This window comes from Podarcis pityusensis (genome assembly GCF_964106645.2).
Source record: "Podarcis pityusensis genome assembly, chromosome: 5".
Lineage (NCBI taxonomy): Eukaryota > Metazoa > Chordata > Lepidosauria > Squamata > Lacertidae > Podarcis > Podarcis pityusensis.
In genome coordinates this window covers 29535494-29553025 of record NC_138032.1, presented here as the reverse complement: position 1 = coordinate 29553025, position 17532 = coordinate 29535494, and the positions used below count along the sequence as shown (strand labels likewise).

The window sequence follows — 17532 nt, the reverse complement described above, 5'->3', positions numbered from 1 at the left end:
ACTGCTGAAATAGACATATGGTAAAACGGAACAGGTGTGAGAGTGAATTTTAAAGGAGCAGCTTATGTTCAGGTATTGTCTTTTTTCCTCCCTCCCCCCCCCTTGAATTTTAAATGTGCAGTTTATATTTGGGTGTGGCTTATATTCGGGCCAATACGGTGAAGAGATGTTTTCAGCTGCCATCAAAACTCATGCCAGCCACATTTCTGATGGGAGGGTATTCCATAGCTGACACCTCAGAAAAGGTCCTATAGCACACCACCACCCAATGTACCACAGGTACTAGCCAGAGCTTCAGAAGACCTTTTCCTGCAGATCTCCGGTCCCGGATAGATAGGTGTAGGATGTATTATAGAAGAGGGGTAGTCCATGTGGGTCCCTTCAGATGTTGCTGGACTACAGTTCTCATCATTCCTGATCATTGGCCATGCTGACCACAGCTGGTGAGGGTTGCGGTTGATTTCCTGGGGGGCACTACACTGGCTAACCCAGTTATAGGTATACAGTATACTATACCTATATAGGTTAATTTTGATATGCTACTGGTTTCCTTCCCGCTCCCTCTTTTCTTATCGTTATAAGGGGGGCGGGGGCAAACTGGCAGCAAAGACTGGGGAAATTGTCCATCTTATGCTATGGTTGCACGTCTGCAGTGGGCATACTTAGAGCTGTTATCTTTTTATGAAAACACTGCACATTGTGATATTGAAATGTATACATCTCCAGTCCTGAGGTAAAACAGGAAAGAGTCACCCCACTATCCCTGCTGAAGGCACCCTTACCTTGGATTGTGCAGCAGTGCCCACAAAGTGACACAGAGCTCTTGCAATATCTCACAGAATTTCGCTTCTCTGCCATCAGAGGAGGCAGCAGGGTGGGCAGGGCACCTGTGGGGGCCCTGCCTCTTGGGCCTCTGCTGCCCAAGGTGGCTGCCTCAGTCTGCCTCACAGGTGGGCCAACCCTGACTATTTCACACTGCAGTTGGGGATTTGCATGATTCAATAAATCAAATGTTTATTACGGTCCATCAACCATCAAACAAAGTTCAAAACACAAGAAATAGAAAATCATATCCTCAGAACTAATCAGGAATTAGTGAAGGTGACAAGGTAGAAACTAAAAATCACAGTCTGAGAGATATTACAACGTTCATATATATTGCCACCTGTAGCAAATTTATTAGTCCTCCTTTTGTAAGACTGACTCAGCTCAATTGATCTTTCATGATAATCAGTCCATTTCCTCCCCTGCAACTGCAAGCTATTTGCCAATTGCTTATTTCAGCTCTTCCACTTCAAACTTGCTACTTTGCCACAGCAGGACAACAAATTTTGTAAAGCTAAAGCTAATTTGCTGTTTGTTTGTTTGTTTTGAAGTTTGCAAACCTTTTGAAATGCTTGCTATTCAGCATGATTCATAGAGCAAATGATTTCTTTTTTCTTTCTTTTTTTGTTACTTTAAAACTTTGTCCCTTCTTTAAAAATTACAACAGCTTATAGCAGCACACCTAAATTAAGGGGTGTGTGTGTTAACTTGGAATCTGCAAGAATTCAAGAGTCAGTTTGTTAGTCATCTACCCACCTGTCCAAGCTTGGATGCTGCTTTCTTTGATTCTTTCCTCCTTTTCCATTTCATTTTTGTTCTCTCTTTTTCTGCTACTTCTTTTCTCCTTTCTCCCATCTCCGTTATGCTTTATTCCTTTGGCTGGACTTTCTTGCTCTTTTTCTACCTCCTCCTCTTTCGAGGAACAAATTCATCTCTGGTGTCAAGCTAGTTGGACAGAGCTGCAGGAATAAACTGCCCCTTTGTCTTGGTCTCTCCTAGAGGGCGAGTCCAGCAGCCAGGGAATTTGCAAGCAACACATTCTTGCCTCTGCCCTTTTCTGGTTGCCTCCTAATCCACCGTTCCAGTAGCTATGAGATATATCTATATGTTGGTGGCTGAGCCTATTGAATGATAACACAAATGTTAAGAAGTGAGCCTCTTCACAACATTTCTCCAGGGAGAGAAATTATCTTACAGTAAGTAAGATCAGTTTAACAAGATGAGATTTACCGCAGACTAAATATTCTTGCAGAATTTTTGGAAGTTTTTGTTCAGATTATCCTGTAGAGTATTACCAGTTGCTTTTCTCTCTAAAACCCATCTGCATTATTTATAGTGATGGCTAACAGATGGCACCTCTATTGCTTCCTAGGGTTACCTTTTCAAAACCCACTTCTTCCATGAAGCCTTTGGCACAACGCACTCGTTCCCATGCCCAGTAGAACACAGCCTGCAACTAAGGCTAAGGATGTGTGACTGAAACTAATGTATATTGCTTCCCTGTTTAGCCCTGCCTCTACTTCCCTTCCCTTTCTCTATTTCCCCCATGTTGAATTTTAGATTGAAAAGCCATTGGCCAGTAGCCTGTTCTCTTGTATTCTGTAAAGTGCCATGTACAGTGATGGAACTATGTAGGTAACAACAGCAAGAACAAACAACAAGAACACTTGTAGGAACCTGATATAGCCAGAACCTACTTAACATACATGTACCATAACTGGCTGGATCCACAGACCTCCTGTGGACAGATCAGGAGGAGAAAGTAGAGGAGAGAAAGTCACTAAAGTTGGCTGAGTAGCTCTTGCAAATCTGCTATCTGTTGACATTTTAATCCTGGCTCTTCAGGGGACACATTGTATATTCCAATTCCACTAGAGAAGAATGCTTCTTGGATTTTCTGCCAATTCCCTACCACTTAACCTATCAGTTATAATATTCTGGGTCTATTCAAATCCAAAGCTCTGACTCTAAAGTGGGGTGAACCATTCCGTACAAATAAAATAATAATTGCTCCCATTAAATGTAGGTTGCACACCATTTATTCAAGGGAATCTAACTAGACAAAACAGGACAACTACAGTGAAAGTGGACTGCAACCATAAGCTTCAGACCATTTGGTCTTTCTCTGTCTCTCTCCCCCACACACAAAATTTGTGTCAGAATATTGCTGAACCATTGTTTCTCCTAACCACATCCTGTGGCAATGCCGCAGTGTCTAATTACTCACAGAGTGAAATTAAACATGGGTTTCAACTTTCTTTGTCCATTTTGAAATTTCCTAGCAGATAACTCAACATCAGCAGCTGTATTCATCAGGAAGAGAATGCAGAGGCTTACTGAAACAAATGCAGGGAGCAATCTACCAAGCACTGCTGCAGCACAATCTTCACTTCAGTGGGGCTTCTGTACCAAAATGAATGGTGAGTGAAGGCTACACAGAAATGGTGCTGGGTGAAATGAACTAAGCACAAATGCCTGCTTTGTTTCCTGCTATGAAGAGAACAGACGGAAAGCACTGTGGCACCTTGGGAGTCTGACAGTGGCATCCTATGCTTTACACAGTAGCAAGTTCCACTGTGTTCAATGCAGCTTGCTCCATAGTAAGTGCATTCAGGATTGCAAGCTAAGGCTTCAGTCCTGTGCACACGTATATGGGAATATGAACCTTCGAATACAAGAGGACTTATTTCTGAGTAAACACACATGGATCATGCTTCACTTCCCACATTGATCAGGTGTACACGGGGCAGGTACTACACATGGCAAGCTGTGTCCACATCTTCCGCTGCTGTTCTGCATAATCTGTTGCAGGCAGATAGCACAAATGTGCAGAGCACCAGCTACACAAATTCAGCTTCTGGCAGCCTCCATGACTATTCATTTTGTTTCTAGAAATGACCCTCCATAGTTTACTGTGGCTTTAATAGGCCACAGTATTACACATGCTTAGAATACATTCGGGACGCGGGTGGCGCTGTGGGTTAAACCACAGAGCCTAGGGCTTGCCGATCAGAAGGTTGGCGGTTTGAATCCCCATGACAGGGTGAGCTCCCATTGCTCGGTCCCTGCTCCTGCCAACCTAGCAGTTCGAAAGCACGTCAAAGTGCAAGTAGATAAATAGGTACCGCTCTGGCGGGAAGGTAAACAGCGTTTCCGTGCACTGCTCTGGTTCGCCAGAAGCGGCTTAGTCATGCTGGCCACATGACCCGGAAGCTGTACGCCGGCTCCCTCGGCCAGTAAAGCGAGATGAGCACCGCAACCCCAGAGTCGTCCGTGACTCGACCTAATGGTCAGGGGTCCCTTTACCTTTACCCTTTAGAATACATTCACTGATTGCAATGCTCTGCATCAAGCAGTCCATGGTCTGCTTTAAGCATTAACTGAAATGGTCTGGACAGAGGTGTAGCAAGGTCAGGTGATACCCGGTGCGAAAATATCTTTGTCAACTCCCCCCCTTATAATTTTTGGGAAGTTCTTGAGCTTTTTGGAGAGAGGGTACCCCAAAGTTGTTTAGCTTTTTTTTAGGGGCAGTTGGCCGCAGATCGCACAAATCCAACCTACAACCATATAAACCATGTCAGCGCTACCAGCCGGGGGTGCAAGCTGTGAATAAATCTAAGTCTCAACATTAACAAATATGTAGCATTTGCAAGAAAGGCCACACAAACTTTTTTTTAAAAAGCTACTGTTGCCCCATGATCCAGTCACAATTAACAACAATGAGGGTGGGTGAAAAGAAAAAGTTACGTTGCATCCACTGAAAACTGCAGATCAAAATAATGAACACAGAACAATCTTTAAATGTTATGGTATATTCTGGAGAATATACAATATTCCCACTAATGAATTATTACATATAAACTAATAATTTATTGGAGGGGTTGTTAGTGTGTTGGCTATGATACTGATGGCCAGATGCAAAATACAATTGGGATCCTACAGCTTTAACAGTTGTTTAGAAGAAGAAGAAATCAGTAGGCACACCTACTTGGCATCTAAATGGATAGGCTTTTGGTTTAATGATTATGTGCACATCATCAAGATACACTTGTTGAAAAAGCTGAGAACTGGAGATAAAGAAAATATAATGCATTGGGACTGTACAATAAACATATACTGAATTCAATTTAAAATAATCAAACCCCTGCCTTGAAACAGTTAATAGTCATGAGTGGGTCACCCTCTCCCCTCACATCTAATCTGAAATAGGTTTATTTGAATAAGATCAATTCAGGCATAAAATTAATCCAAAATGTGATGCTTTCCAAACTAGTAAGACCTCTGTATTCTATCTGCATTTTTGGTCATGTCACTGGGCATATGATGGATCGAACCACAAAATTTCAAAACAGGAAAGTAGATTAATATATTCAACGGATGTTTCCTTGGCCTGGCCCACACATTTTTCAGAAGGGACATTCAAAAATATAATTCTTGTCCTGCAAGCTTAAATCATGCAGTTCATTAATTCCTGTTTCATTCCACTGCCTGTGTAGACCCAGCCTATTTCTATGCCAGAAATATCCTGTCTTAAAACTTCAGAATTAATAGGCATGTAATGCTAAATAGCTTCAGTGAGACTTGCAAGACTTGTAAATTTGTGTGGTGCAACCTTCAGATTATGTTTTAAAATACTGTACAATAGATGTTTTTCCCTGGGTGGTTTTTTTTTTTGTTTTGCTTTGTTAAATAACCATATATATTTTCAGTTCCTGGAAATAACAAAGGTGAACCTTTTTAGGAAATTACCTGGTTTGCGTGTGACACTAAGCCAAACCATGGTTTAGCACGAGCATGACCATGAACAAACACACATTAAGGTTCTCAGAGTGAAGATTATGACTGCTGCACCTCAAGTCCTGCTGCTACAGCACTATTCAGGCTGAAACCATGGTTTTGCTTTGCATTGCATCCAAGTGGGTGTTTATTGTTTATCTCACACCAGACAAACCATGAGCAGTAACTAAGGCTTGCTCTTGATAATGATTGTGGCTTGTCTGGGGGAGACAAACCACAAGCTCAGATTCAGACATGATGCTAAACCATGTTATGGCTTAGCTTATGGGTAGGCAAACTAAGGCCCGGGGGCCGGATCCAGCCCAATCGCCTTCTAAATCCAGCCCATGGACGGTCCAGGACTCAGTGTGTTTTTACATGAGTAGAATGTGTCACTTTATTTAAAATGCGTCTCTGGGTTATTTGTGGGGCATAGGAATTCGTTCATTTTTCCCCAAAAAATATATTCTGACCCCCCACAAGGTCTGACGGACAGTGGACTGCTGAAAAAAGTTTGCTGAGCCCTGGCTTAGCTCTTCACTCCCACAACCTGCATGTTTACTCATTTACACTAAGTCATGGTTTAGCTTAATGTTACATACAAATACATACATTGTATAACTCTGAGGTATCAAACCTAAGTAATTTGTGTTACTTACTCAAGAAGGTGCATTTCTCACTGCCAAATGGCTGCTGCTGGAAACTCTTTTGCCAGAAATCTGTTGCTGTGCAACATAAAAATGAACTTGGTGATGGAATTCCTTCTGTAAGTTCACACATGGCTACAATCCTTGGCCGAGTGAATAGCCAAGAAATATATAGCATTTTCCAGATCTGTAGGACTCTAGCCAACAGTAACTTAAGATTTTTAACAATAAAAATTATGCAGTTTCGAGCCCACACTGACAGTGTCTTTGGATGTCACAATCAACCATGGTTTATCATGACAAGAATTAGCTTAGTGAAGCCTCAGGCTCATATATTTCCCACTTTTTCTTCTCCCTTGGCACAGCTGCAGAATGGAATTTGGAAGCTTTCACTTGTGATTAACCATAGCTGCTTGTGAACTGAATGCAAAAAAGGGGGGGAGGTTAATCTGAACTACAGTTTGCTTGCAACAAGCGAACTTCAAATTATGGATTATGAAGCTGTCTTGTTTCCACACCCCATCATGATGATTTACCGCTGTTTAGCTCTGAATGCAATACTGAATTGTATTTAATCAGAAGCAAAAGCTTCCAAATGCCTTCTCATGTCTGGAGTAGAGGAGAGGAGCAATGTTGATTCTAAAGGTTTAACTTTGTTCCTGTCACAATAAATGAATGAGTCGTGGCAGCAGAAGGCAATATAAGGTCTTCTACTTTTTACCCCTCTATTCTCCTGATTTGCCCCTCACATCGGCTTGGGGGGGGGGGTGGCTTTCAGAGGAACTCCTAGAATAGTGCATGGGGAAGAAGGAGAGGGGAGATTGTTCCATCTGGTATGCTGAAATGCTGGAACTGATGGAACTGTCTTCTTAAAACTACATTGAATTCCTCCCAATGGTTCTAACAGCCAATATCAGAAAAACCAGTTATGCTTTTTGCATACATGTAAAGCAAAAACTGTTGTTAAGGGCAGGGTATTCTTACGCTGAATAATAATGTATACATACTTGCCATAGATGGCAATAAACAGGTTTTTTGCCATTGTCGCATGGCAGCTTGGTCATTCAAAATTCTCCCTAGTTAAGACATAATTTTTTCATGGGGAAACATTGCCAATCGGTGATGAACTCATAATGAAGGCAGTTTATGAATGGAACATCTTCATCCACCCACTTCTTATGCAAGAGACACAGAGTTTGCACCAATGTTCCTGTACTGCCGCATGTCCATAAAAATTACAGGAAATAATTTGGCAATGTTTGCTCATTGCAGACCAAGGACACATCAGATCTTTCCCCCAAGTGTTACAGTCAGGATCAATAGCTCAGTGGTCTATATTAAACTGTGCGATTTTTCAGGTGGGTAACAACCCCCAAACCCTTTAAAAACAATGGAACCCTCCTTACAATGGAGGTCATGACACTTTCTGTGCAACGGGGTAGCTGGATGGGATCTCTGTTAGAAAGCAAGAACAATAAAGAAACCTGCAAACATAAAATTCATAATGGAATACAGTTTCATGGACTAGTCCACTTCATGATAAATTGGACTCTGGTATAGGAATGCTAATGGCATAAATTTATTATGTATCACAATATATTTTGTTATGCTTTAAGCAGCTACAGGCCTCTTTGGCTGTTTTAGCTGCAACAGACTAACCCACCAGGAAGTTGTTACTATTTGAAAGCACCAATGCCCAACAGGAGCAACATAGGCATGGATGGCCACAAAGAGACAGATGTCATATCTTCTTCTTATTCCTCTTCTTTGGCGATCACTCGTAGCTGAGTAAGATTGTTAAAATGGTGTTTATGGAAGACAATGAGTCTGTAAGTGACTGTGGAGGCCAATTCTGGATCCACACGTCCTTCCACAGTGGGGACATTGGTTTCTGAGCAGGAGTTGATCACGGTGTGGATTTGCCAAGCATGCCTTACGTAGTGTTTCTGCGATGTGAAAGCTAGGAGCTAAATGGCACCTTAAACCTAGGTTATGGGCACCACAACGGAGTGTCTAGGCTCGCTTTTTTCTTTAATAACAAGAATACAAAGCTGAAAATGAATGAATCTTATGTTCATTTTTCACATGTTCTAGTCCTCATCTTAAGACTGCAAAAAACAAAGCCATACTTCCCCTGCCCACCCCACTAATATTCTTATGAGGATCCCTTTTCCAGTCTTCAGCGAGTGGCTGGAAGTGGGGAGGCAGAAAAAGGTCCTTCTTTCCTTCCAGCAGTGGCAGTTTCAGTCTGAAATCTTTTGGGCAGTACTGCGCCCAGAACTCAGAAACTGTTTGCATTAATGAAATCCCAAAACGCTGGGAGTTTTGAATGCTGGTCCTATGCAACACACCAGAACATGCCGTTTGAAAGACCTTTGCCACAATCTTATTAATTAAAGAGCAGCTGTAACACCATGCCTAAGGGTGCAATCCTATGCACACTTACCCTACTGAGTAAAACCTACTGAGCACAGTGGGCTTTGCTTCTGATCACACATGCATAGTATTACTCAGCAAGAGAGCTGTTTGAGCAGGAAGCCCTTGCTTTGAATCTTGCTTCTGTGGGGAATTTAGGAAGGAAGGCTGCAATCCCAGCATCAAACCCCAATAGACATGCATCTGACGCTGTTGCATGTCACTTTTTCGGCTAACCTCAAGTCTGAAAGCTTCAGCCCTGCTTTTCTCCCCAGTTCCCAGCTCAAATATGAAAGGGGTGCGGGGGAAAATACTGATTTCCCTTATAGAATAATAGGATTGTAAAGTTGGGAGGGGTCTAAAAGGACATCTAGTCCAACCCCTGCAATGCAAGAATCTTTTGTCCCGTCCCCCCCCCCAACCACCCATGGGACTCGAACCCACGACCTTGAGATTAAGAGTATCATGCTCCACTGCTGAGCTATCCCAGATTAAAGTTTGCTTAGAAGTTTGAAAGAACGAACGGGAGGCGCTCTGAACGCTCGACAGCGCTATACACAGGGCCAAGTCTCAATACTATTGAAGGGGACACAACGAAACAACGGCCTTCCGATCCAAGACAGACGCGCCTCGTCGCGACAGTAAACGCCGGGACTCCCCGCGAGCCACAGGAGGCGCTAGGGCTCCCTCCGTCTCCCCCACTTTGCGCCGCTGCTTCCACGTCCCGTCCCCCCCTTCCAAGCCACATGGTACGCGCGCCCTGCCAAGGGATGCCAGCGCGCGAGATGGGACAGCGCGAGTTCATTGGCGGCGCCCGGGGGGGGGGGGGGGAGACGGGACGACGCTTCTTCGCGCCTTTCCCGCGCTCTCCAGAAGAGGCGAACTGAACTCACCCTCAGCTGGAGCCGGCAGCGGCTGGCGACGCTGGCGACGGCGGCGGCTGCGCTCTGGCGGTGCTCGGACGCCAAGCTGGGTCGCAGCAGGCTCCGGGTGAATCTCCGCGTTTTCTCCACAGCCATGAGAGGGTCAGAGCGGCTGGCAGGAAAAGTCCGGCGGCGGTGGCGGCGGTGGCGGCGGCGCAGACTGGCAGCACTCCCGCCTCTCAGCCGCGTTCAGGAAGCGGAACTCGAGGCTTGCTTGCTTGCTTCTTCTCGCTTTTCCCCCTCTGCAGCTCGAAGGCGTGACACGCGCGCGCCCCCCCCATTCACCTCCGCGGCGCTTTTCTCCTTTTTTTGAGGGGGGGGGGAGCGTCGCGAGGCGAGGCATCGGAGCGGAGACGGAGGCGCCCAAGTTGGCAACTCTGCAGAACGACCGGCGGGAAAGCTTCCCCGCCAGCTGCCCAGCCGCCTCTCTCTCTCTCTCTCTGTCACACGGCTGCCTTGGCCTGAGCGGGGTCTAGTCAGCGCCTCCTCGCCGCTCCCCGCAACAGGCCGAGGCTGTCAGGGCTCCTACTTCGCTACTGGAAACAGCGGGGGCCTCGGGGCAGATGCCCCCTAGAATAAGCAAGAGGGAGGTCCCACACTCCGCAGGACTGCCTTGCTACCTGTGAAATAACCCACATGCTGGCATAGGAGCCATTCCTAGGGGCCGAGGTCCCTTCGTAGCGCCCCCCACCCCCAGCTGTCAACGTTTCCCTTTTTTTAAGGGAAATTCCCTTAATCCGAATAGGATTCCTCGCAAGAAAAGGGAAAAGTTGACAGCTATGCCCCCCATCAAAATATTTAAGGGGGGCGCTGCCCCCAAGTTGATGGGCACTGCCGTTCAGATGCTGTGTGCACAGGTTGCATCTTGTGTTCAATTATGAGGGGCGGAGCTTACTTGCTCCCAACTAATTCAAGTTGGCACCCCTGCGTGCCAGAACTGTACCGTTGGTAAAGACCCTGAGGATCGGTGTCAGATTTGCTTATAAGCTAAACAAGCTATAGCTTAAGGCCCCACTCCCTTGGGGGCCCCAAAAAAATTAAAGGGGAAAAAAAAAACCCTGGATGTACATTTCCAAAATATAAGATAAAAAACAAAAAAATAAAACCTACAAATAGCAACAGTGTTTGTGTTGTGTAGGCTCCTATGATGTAAGTAATGGGCCCCGCCTGCTAGCCTGCTCCCTAAAATATCACTGGTTTGCTCATTTCTATATATAGGGTGCCTACATTCTGCTTGGGCTTTGCATTCTGCGTGGACTTTTCAACAATTACTTAGATAAAATACGTATTTTGTTATGTGCAAATGGCTTTAGATACATATTAAGTCCACAACTTACCATACAGCATATATTCAACACAAAAAACAGCAACAATTTGATGCTGACAAAGGACAGCTGGACATATAAAGGGCCCCATTACCTTCCGTAACTTAGGGCTTATCAAACCTAAATCCAGCCCTGCTAAGGATCATCATCATTTTATTATTTGTACCCCGCCCATCTGGCCAGGTTTCCCCAGCCACTCTGGGCAGGTTCCAACAAAACATGAAAACACAATAAAATGTCAAACTTTAAAAACTTCTGGATACAGGGCTGCCTTCAGATGTCTTCTAAAAGTAGTCATCTAGTCCAAACCCCAACCCCCTGCAATGCAGGAATATGCAGCTGTCCCATACGGGGACAGAAGGCATTAATCAAGCCACAGGCCCTCATAGGATGGGCTAGGTATAAATAATAAACTATTATTATATTATTATTACTCCTAGATCAGCATCATCAGATACAGTGATGCAATGATCCTCACACACTTAATGCAGATAAGTGATTCTGCCAGACATCCGGTTCTACAAACAATGGCTGCAAAAAAGGCTCAGATCCTGTGTTACCCACACTGCAGTGTGGCTGCTTTTACACAGTTCAAAAAACATTTCAGGAAGTGGGTATCATGGGCAGAGTTGACAGCATGGTTACTTCCCACTCTGGAAGCTGGTAATCTTGTCTTGAGACTTAACAGCAACACCACCCCATGATCACTTCCTTCAATCATGAGTGGAGCAGAATGAGTGTTACCACACCACAACTGGTAACATATGAACTTAAATATTTTCTTCCACCACCCTCCAAATGAATTTCTGTCCAGGGTATTTGGTAAAGCGGTATAATTTTGAATAAATATACAAATAGCATGTCCAGGAAGGCATGTCACATCATTTTAGTTAAATTTCTGTGGTTTTCTGGTCATTTTTACAACCATAAATATATCTCATATTTATGAAAAGGTAATCCAAACCTGAAATCTGGTGGCAGCATGGAACAAATTCTGCAGCAGCAGCAGCAAACATCTGTCCTTTTCTTCCATTTCATCAATGGCATGCATCCATCTAGAAGAGAGGAAACAGCAACTTATTCCACTAGTGCTTGTGCTCTCAATTCATAACCAAGGAAACTAAAGGCAGAAATGAGATTTTTGGGTGGCATTCTCTTCTCTCACTTAACTGGAATTTTTATATAGGCTTGAGGAATTATATATATATATATATATATATATATATATATATATTCAGGAAAGAAAGGAATGCGTGCCATTGTGGCTGCCTTGTTTGTCACACCCATCTCTGCTTGAATGACAGCAAGGTGCCTGTCTGAAGCTAGAACACGAATGCATAATCTCTTCTGCTTTGGGCACTTAGGAAAGTGAAGAGATGGAAAACACAGGTTTAGTTGCCCAAGGGCTATGTTATTGAATGCCAAGGCTTTGAAATTTAAAATCAGCGTCAGCTTATTGCAGGACTCTCTCCAGCTATTCTAGCTTAGTTTGCATTAATTTTAAAAGGCAGTGTCTGGGCACAGAGCAGTGAGCCTCAGGGCTCTCTGAGGCTACACCCTATGTTGCTTGGATTATCTAGTGAATGTGGTGGAATCAGGGTAGTATGTACATGTGAAGGAAAAGCCATTGCCATTGAGATGTTAATATGTGTTCCTTGACATTTCTCCCAGATACAAGGACCAGAACTTTAGGAGTATATTTCTTACATGCAGACTGAAAATGTGATAGCTGACCAGTATTTACAGGCATCGATACTATCAAGTGACTCCGACACGAGGCAAAATAATAATAATTGTCGGAATCCACGCACCAAATGGCATAGTAACAATGTTAGAACAGGCAACCCCTGTACTGTGCAGGGGTTATGTTCTGGGTTGCCGTGTGTGCTGGCAGAGCATGAATAAGCTGGCCCCATTCCACCCCTTTCACACCCTCTTCTGGGTCCAAAACCATCCTGTGTATGCACAGCCATACGTTCTTTGAACTCATGCAAAACGGGAGTTACCTGTATACCTATGCCCATACAGTGGTACCTCGGGTTAAGTACTTAATTCGTTCCAGAGGTCCATTCTTAACCTGAAACTGTTCTTAACCTGAAGCACCACTTTAGCTAATGGGGCCTCCTGCTGCCGTTGCGCCACTGGAGCACGATTTCTGTTCTCATCCTGAAGTGAAGTTCTTAACCTGAGGTACTATTTCTGGGTTAGCTGAGTCTGTAACATGAAGCGTATGTAACCTGAGGTACCACTGTATTAGTCTATCCCACTAGTTTGTGAGGTCACGAAGAGTCGGACACAACTAAACGACTAAACAACAACAACAACTAGTGTGTGGTGTACCAATAAGATAATTTGAATCAAATTGTGTTGGATTTAAAATGGGTATTGACAAATTCCTGTCTGTCAAATGGTTACAAATTGTGATGACTACATGCTGGTAGGAAAAGCAAGAGGCGGCTATTCCCTTCTTGCCCTGTCTGTGGGTGTCACAAAAGTGTTGGGTTGGCAGCTGGAGGAGTTCATCCAAATGAATGATTTTACCATTTTGGAAATGAAGTTGACAGTTTTCCAGTAAGTCACAAAGTCGGAAACAGTTTGATTTCATTACAAAAGTACATGGGGGAAGTTCAGTTGCTCTACATTCCCATCTTGTTTTGTTAGTCAAAAACAGATCATTCAAGACGGGAATGTAAAGAAACTGAACTTTGCCCTCCTTACCACACATCTTTAACTTATTTTTGTTGTCATCATTTGTTTTGTTATGAAACAGGGGTTGCTTGTCAGGAATTGCTCTTAGTTCTTGTTTTGTCATCAACTAGAGCAGGCTGTGACTGGACTTAACTGCCAGAGGTCCTTTACCTTTACCTTTTTAGAGCAGGCATAGGCCAACTCTGGCCCTCCAGATGTTTGGGATTACAATTCCCATCATCCCTAGCTAACAGGACCAGTGGTCAGGGGTGATGGGAATTGTAGTCCCAAACATCTGGAGGGCCAGAGTTGGCCTATGCCTGAACCAGAGCCTATTCCTATGCTGCTTTTTCCTTTATGGGATGCACAGCATATACAGACTTCAGTATACATCTCTTCCTAGATAAGTTTAGTTATCTTCAAGGCGATGATTACCCATGTTTAGACTTGCTTTGAACACTAGAAAAATCACCATTTCTAGCTCAAAGTAATGGCAAACATTGACAGAAAACATATCACCTTTTTTCTTTTTGGAAATACTTTCCTCCTCCTTTCCATGACACCTATTTTTTGTAGGAGTTGATGGGATCCTTTTCATGAAAAGCTGAACTGCAAAATACTCCTCCTAAGTAACGATGATGAAAAAATAAAATTCTGCTTAAGCTTCTTTTCCTAGGAGCAATTCAAATAACTGTTCCTTCTAGAACCACCAATGGGTTTTTTCCTCTCTTTTCTTTCTTTCTCTTGAAAGATTGTTCAGGATGGTTTTAATATTAGAATTATCACTCTAAGGTTATGCATCACTGTGTGGTATAGACAGAACACAAACAACATGTTGGTTTGTGATGTTCCAGATTATACCATCTGCGATCTGCCTTTTCAATATGTTTCTTGCTGGGTAATGCTGTTCTCACTTCTTTCAGATTGAAGCAATTGAACAATATGTTCCTGCTCTCCTGGAGCAGACCACCATCAGTTTCCACTGTCTGTAGCTCATGTTGAGAATCTAGCATAGAATTATTATTCTTTCACAGACCAGCCACCTCAGAGATAGTTTCTGGCTTTATCTCGTATTGAGTACAACATAATTGCATTTTGGGACTTAAAAATCTATGCAAAAGGGACATTTGAAAGGTGTGTTCAGGACTTCATAGCTGCTATGACAACCATATTGCTTTCCCAGATCCAACAGATGAGACAGATCATATACTGGATTTGTTGTTCTGCCCTGGCCTGGGAAAAGGCTGTTTCAAATTTAGGCAAGGGAGGAGGAGATTGATGTTTTATACATGGTCAGATGATTTTTGTTGTATTGTGTGTGCAATGCCTCTGACACGGATTGGCTGAGATGATGCAATTGCATGGAATGTTCACAAATACTCCAACTGTTCAGGGAATATAGATGTTTCAGAATGTTTGCAGTTCAGCTTGTGTGTGGGAGATGTGAAACTTGTCAGTTTGACCGAGACTGAAACTTCACACAGCATTAGAATGAAATGTTTTATGGGTGAAAAGATTTATGGAGTATGGTGAGTTCTGGGAAGTTTAACAAACAAACAAAACAAAAATAGCCTTAAGTGTATGAGTGGAAGTGGTGGGCAGGGAGGTAGGGAGGGAACAATTTTCTTCCTTTCAGTCATTATTATCCTGAATTTTTCCTCTGACCCACTACGCTGCTCACAGTGGATATGGGGAAGGTAATATGGGGAAAGGGTGAAGTAGTGTCCTCTTTATTCTTCCTGTCATTCTTCTCAGATTGACAGCATTTTGAACCTGCTTTTTAATGCAGGGGAAAGATGCATGCAAGTGCATGCCACATATATTTGGGGCCTGAACTACATGTTAAGAATGTATGCAGAAAATGTCTGTAAGATATATATTTTTGCCAAAGTCACCTTCCTATACCATATACCATATTTTTTCATGTATAAGACTAGGTTTTTCCCCTAAAAAATAATGTCCAAAATTTGTGTGTGGCCTATACGCGGGCATCTTATAGATGGAAAAATACGGTAATTCTCTCTAGAACTCTGTTGTACTTGCCACAGCTAATAGTAAAGGTTCGATAAGTAAACTGTGTGCTATTTCCTGACTAAAATCTGTTTCAAACATATGTATAAAAGAAAAGGGGAGAAAGCCCTTAATAGCAACTATATGAAAAATGAATAGTCAGGTTTTTCAAAAAATAGTCTTGGATTCTTCAAAATCCTTTATTTCATCAGATCTAAGGAAGAGCTCCTTTAAAATAACATTCATTGGTATTTAAGACCACATGTAATTACAGACATTCTCCTTATGCATATATTAACTTAAATTCAGCATTCTTTTCACAAACAAAAACATGCTTGCTTCCATGGGAAGAATTTAAGTACTGCACATTATTCAAAGAGGACACAAGCTTTTGTAACACATGTGAGGTTTAAAAATCTGATGGCAGACAGGCAGGCAGAAAGTAAATTGATTCATTCATCTTGGGTCTATTATGTCCCTGGACCAATATAAATTATCAGAGCTAATATCTGTATTGCTTTGGCAAAACCAGTTGTGGTTTGCATACAGCAATCTGTGGCTTGGGGTTATTCCAAAAATGGAAGGATATTGATTAAGGAGCCGCTTTCCCCTCTTTATTCTTTACCACGAACATTTATGCTTTATAACCAACCTTTTAACCATTTTGCACTGAGAGTCAGCTTGAGGTCAAACTCTGCTTGCTGGCTCTCATGAAGCAAATTAATGAGGCAGACAGAGCAAGTGGATTACACAGGGTAGCAAAATCAGAAACTGCTCCTTTGCATCACACACGAGATCCTTAAGCCTTTGGTAGATGTGATATGATCCAGAATAAAGATGCGGGGCACCTACAGATATTTTAATAATGCCAGCAAATGAGTTGTTCTCAGATGAATAGACTTATCCATTGGAGGGTTGCCCTTCTCCCCACTCCCCAGTTATTTTATATTATTTTGACAGGCAGGAGAGAATTATGAGATGAAAATCTAAAAACACAAGAAGGTGGCATAGTATTGCCTGCAGGAGCAAACAGTTCTACACTTAACAAACACAGCATGTGGTAGAGCTCCTTGGTGCATTAATAAGAAATTATAAATACGGCCATTCAAACTGCAGTACACCAAGTCAGACCATTAGTCCATCTACATTGACTGACAGTAGATCTCCAGGGTTTCAGGCAGGCAATATTCCCAGCCCTACCAGGAGATACCTGGGACTTTCAGCAGTTGCTCTACCACTGAGCTACAGCCCTTTCTGAGAAACGTGGATGTAGCTATAAAAAAATACAGCTACAGAAAAAATGGACTATTGGGATTAATTAAACTTTGATTGTTTTGCATCCAAGTTGTTCCCCTGATGTTTGTGCTGCAACAACTAAATCAGGATCATGCGCTTCAAAAGATAGCAGGCATTCCTTCAAGAAGAAACCTTCCCCTTCTCACATGACAATCATGTGAAGAGACAGGGCTGTATCTAACAAAATCACTCCGGAAGCAGAACAAGCTCCATAAGCACCGACATTCCCCTCCCCTATTTAACCCCCTCCCATTGACCCCATCTTTTCTAGAGGGTTCGGGGAACCTCAAGAGCAGATCTGGAGAGTATATGGAGGAAGGGAGGAGAGGGAGGGGAAATTCCCTTAAACTCACGGAAGTTGGCACACACATGCAATGACTTAGTTGGACTCATTCTAAAGCCTTTGCCAGGTGTTACAGTCATGTATAAAACTAACTCATGAACAGGGACAAGTACATAGAACTTCTCCGCCAACCCCAACACTTTCCCCAACATATTCAAAAAGTGGAGAGCAAACTTCTGAATCGGGGGACCTCCTGTACTCATGGAGGCACCCTGCACAATTTCTGATCTTCCAAGGCTGGCAATTGCATGGGAAACCTCCATGAGTCCTGGATGAGCAGCTAA

The 17532-nt window shown here is 43.2% G+C and overlaps 1 protein-coding gene across 5 annotated transcripts in view; it reads right to left on the bottom strand.

Moving 5' to 3' along the window:
• The window catches only part of DOCK10 (dedicator of cytokinesis 10), a 189021-nt gene that overhangs the window by 152035 nt on the left and 19454 nt on the right, over positions 1-17532 (bottom strand). For 2 of the 5 annotated variants that reach the window (XM_081006840.1, XM_081006841.1), the window contains exon 1: positions 9557-9796. In XM_081006840.1, the coding sequence (XP_080862966.1) occupies positions 9557-9682 (126 nt within the window). In that variant the 5' untranslated portion in view covers positions 9683-9796. Of the gene's footprint in view, positions 1-1581; positions 1784-9556; positions 9797-11875; positions 11967-17532 lie in introns of those variants that run through there. The other 3 variants (XM_081006844.1, XM_081006833.1, XM_081006834.1) reach the window with 2 other exon arrangements.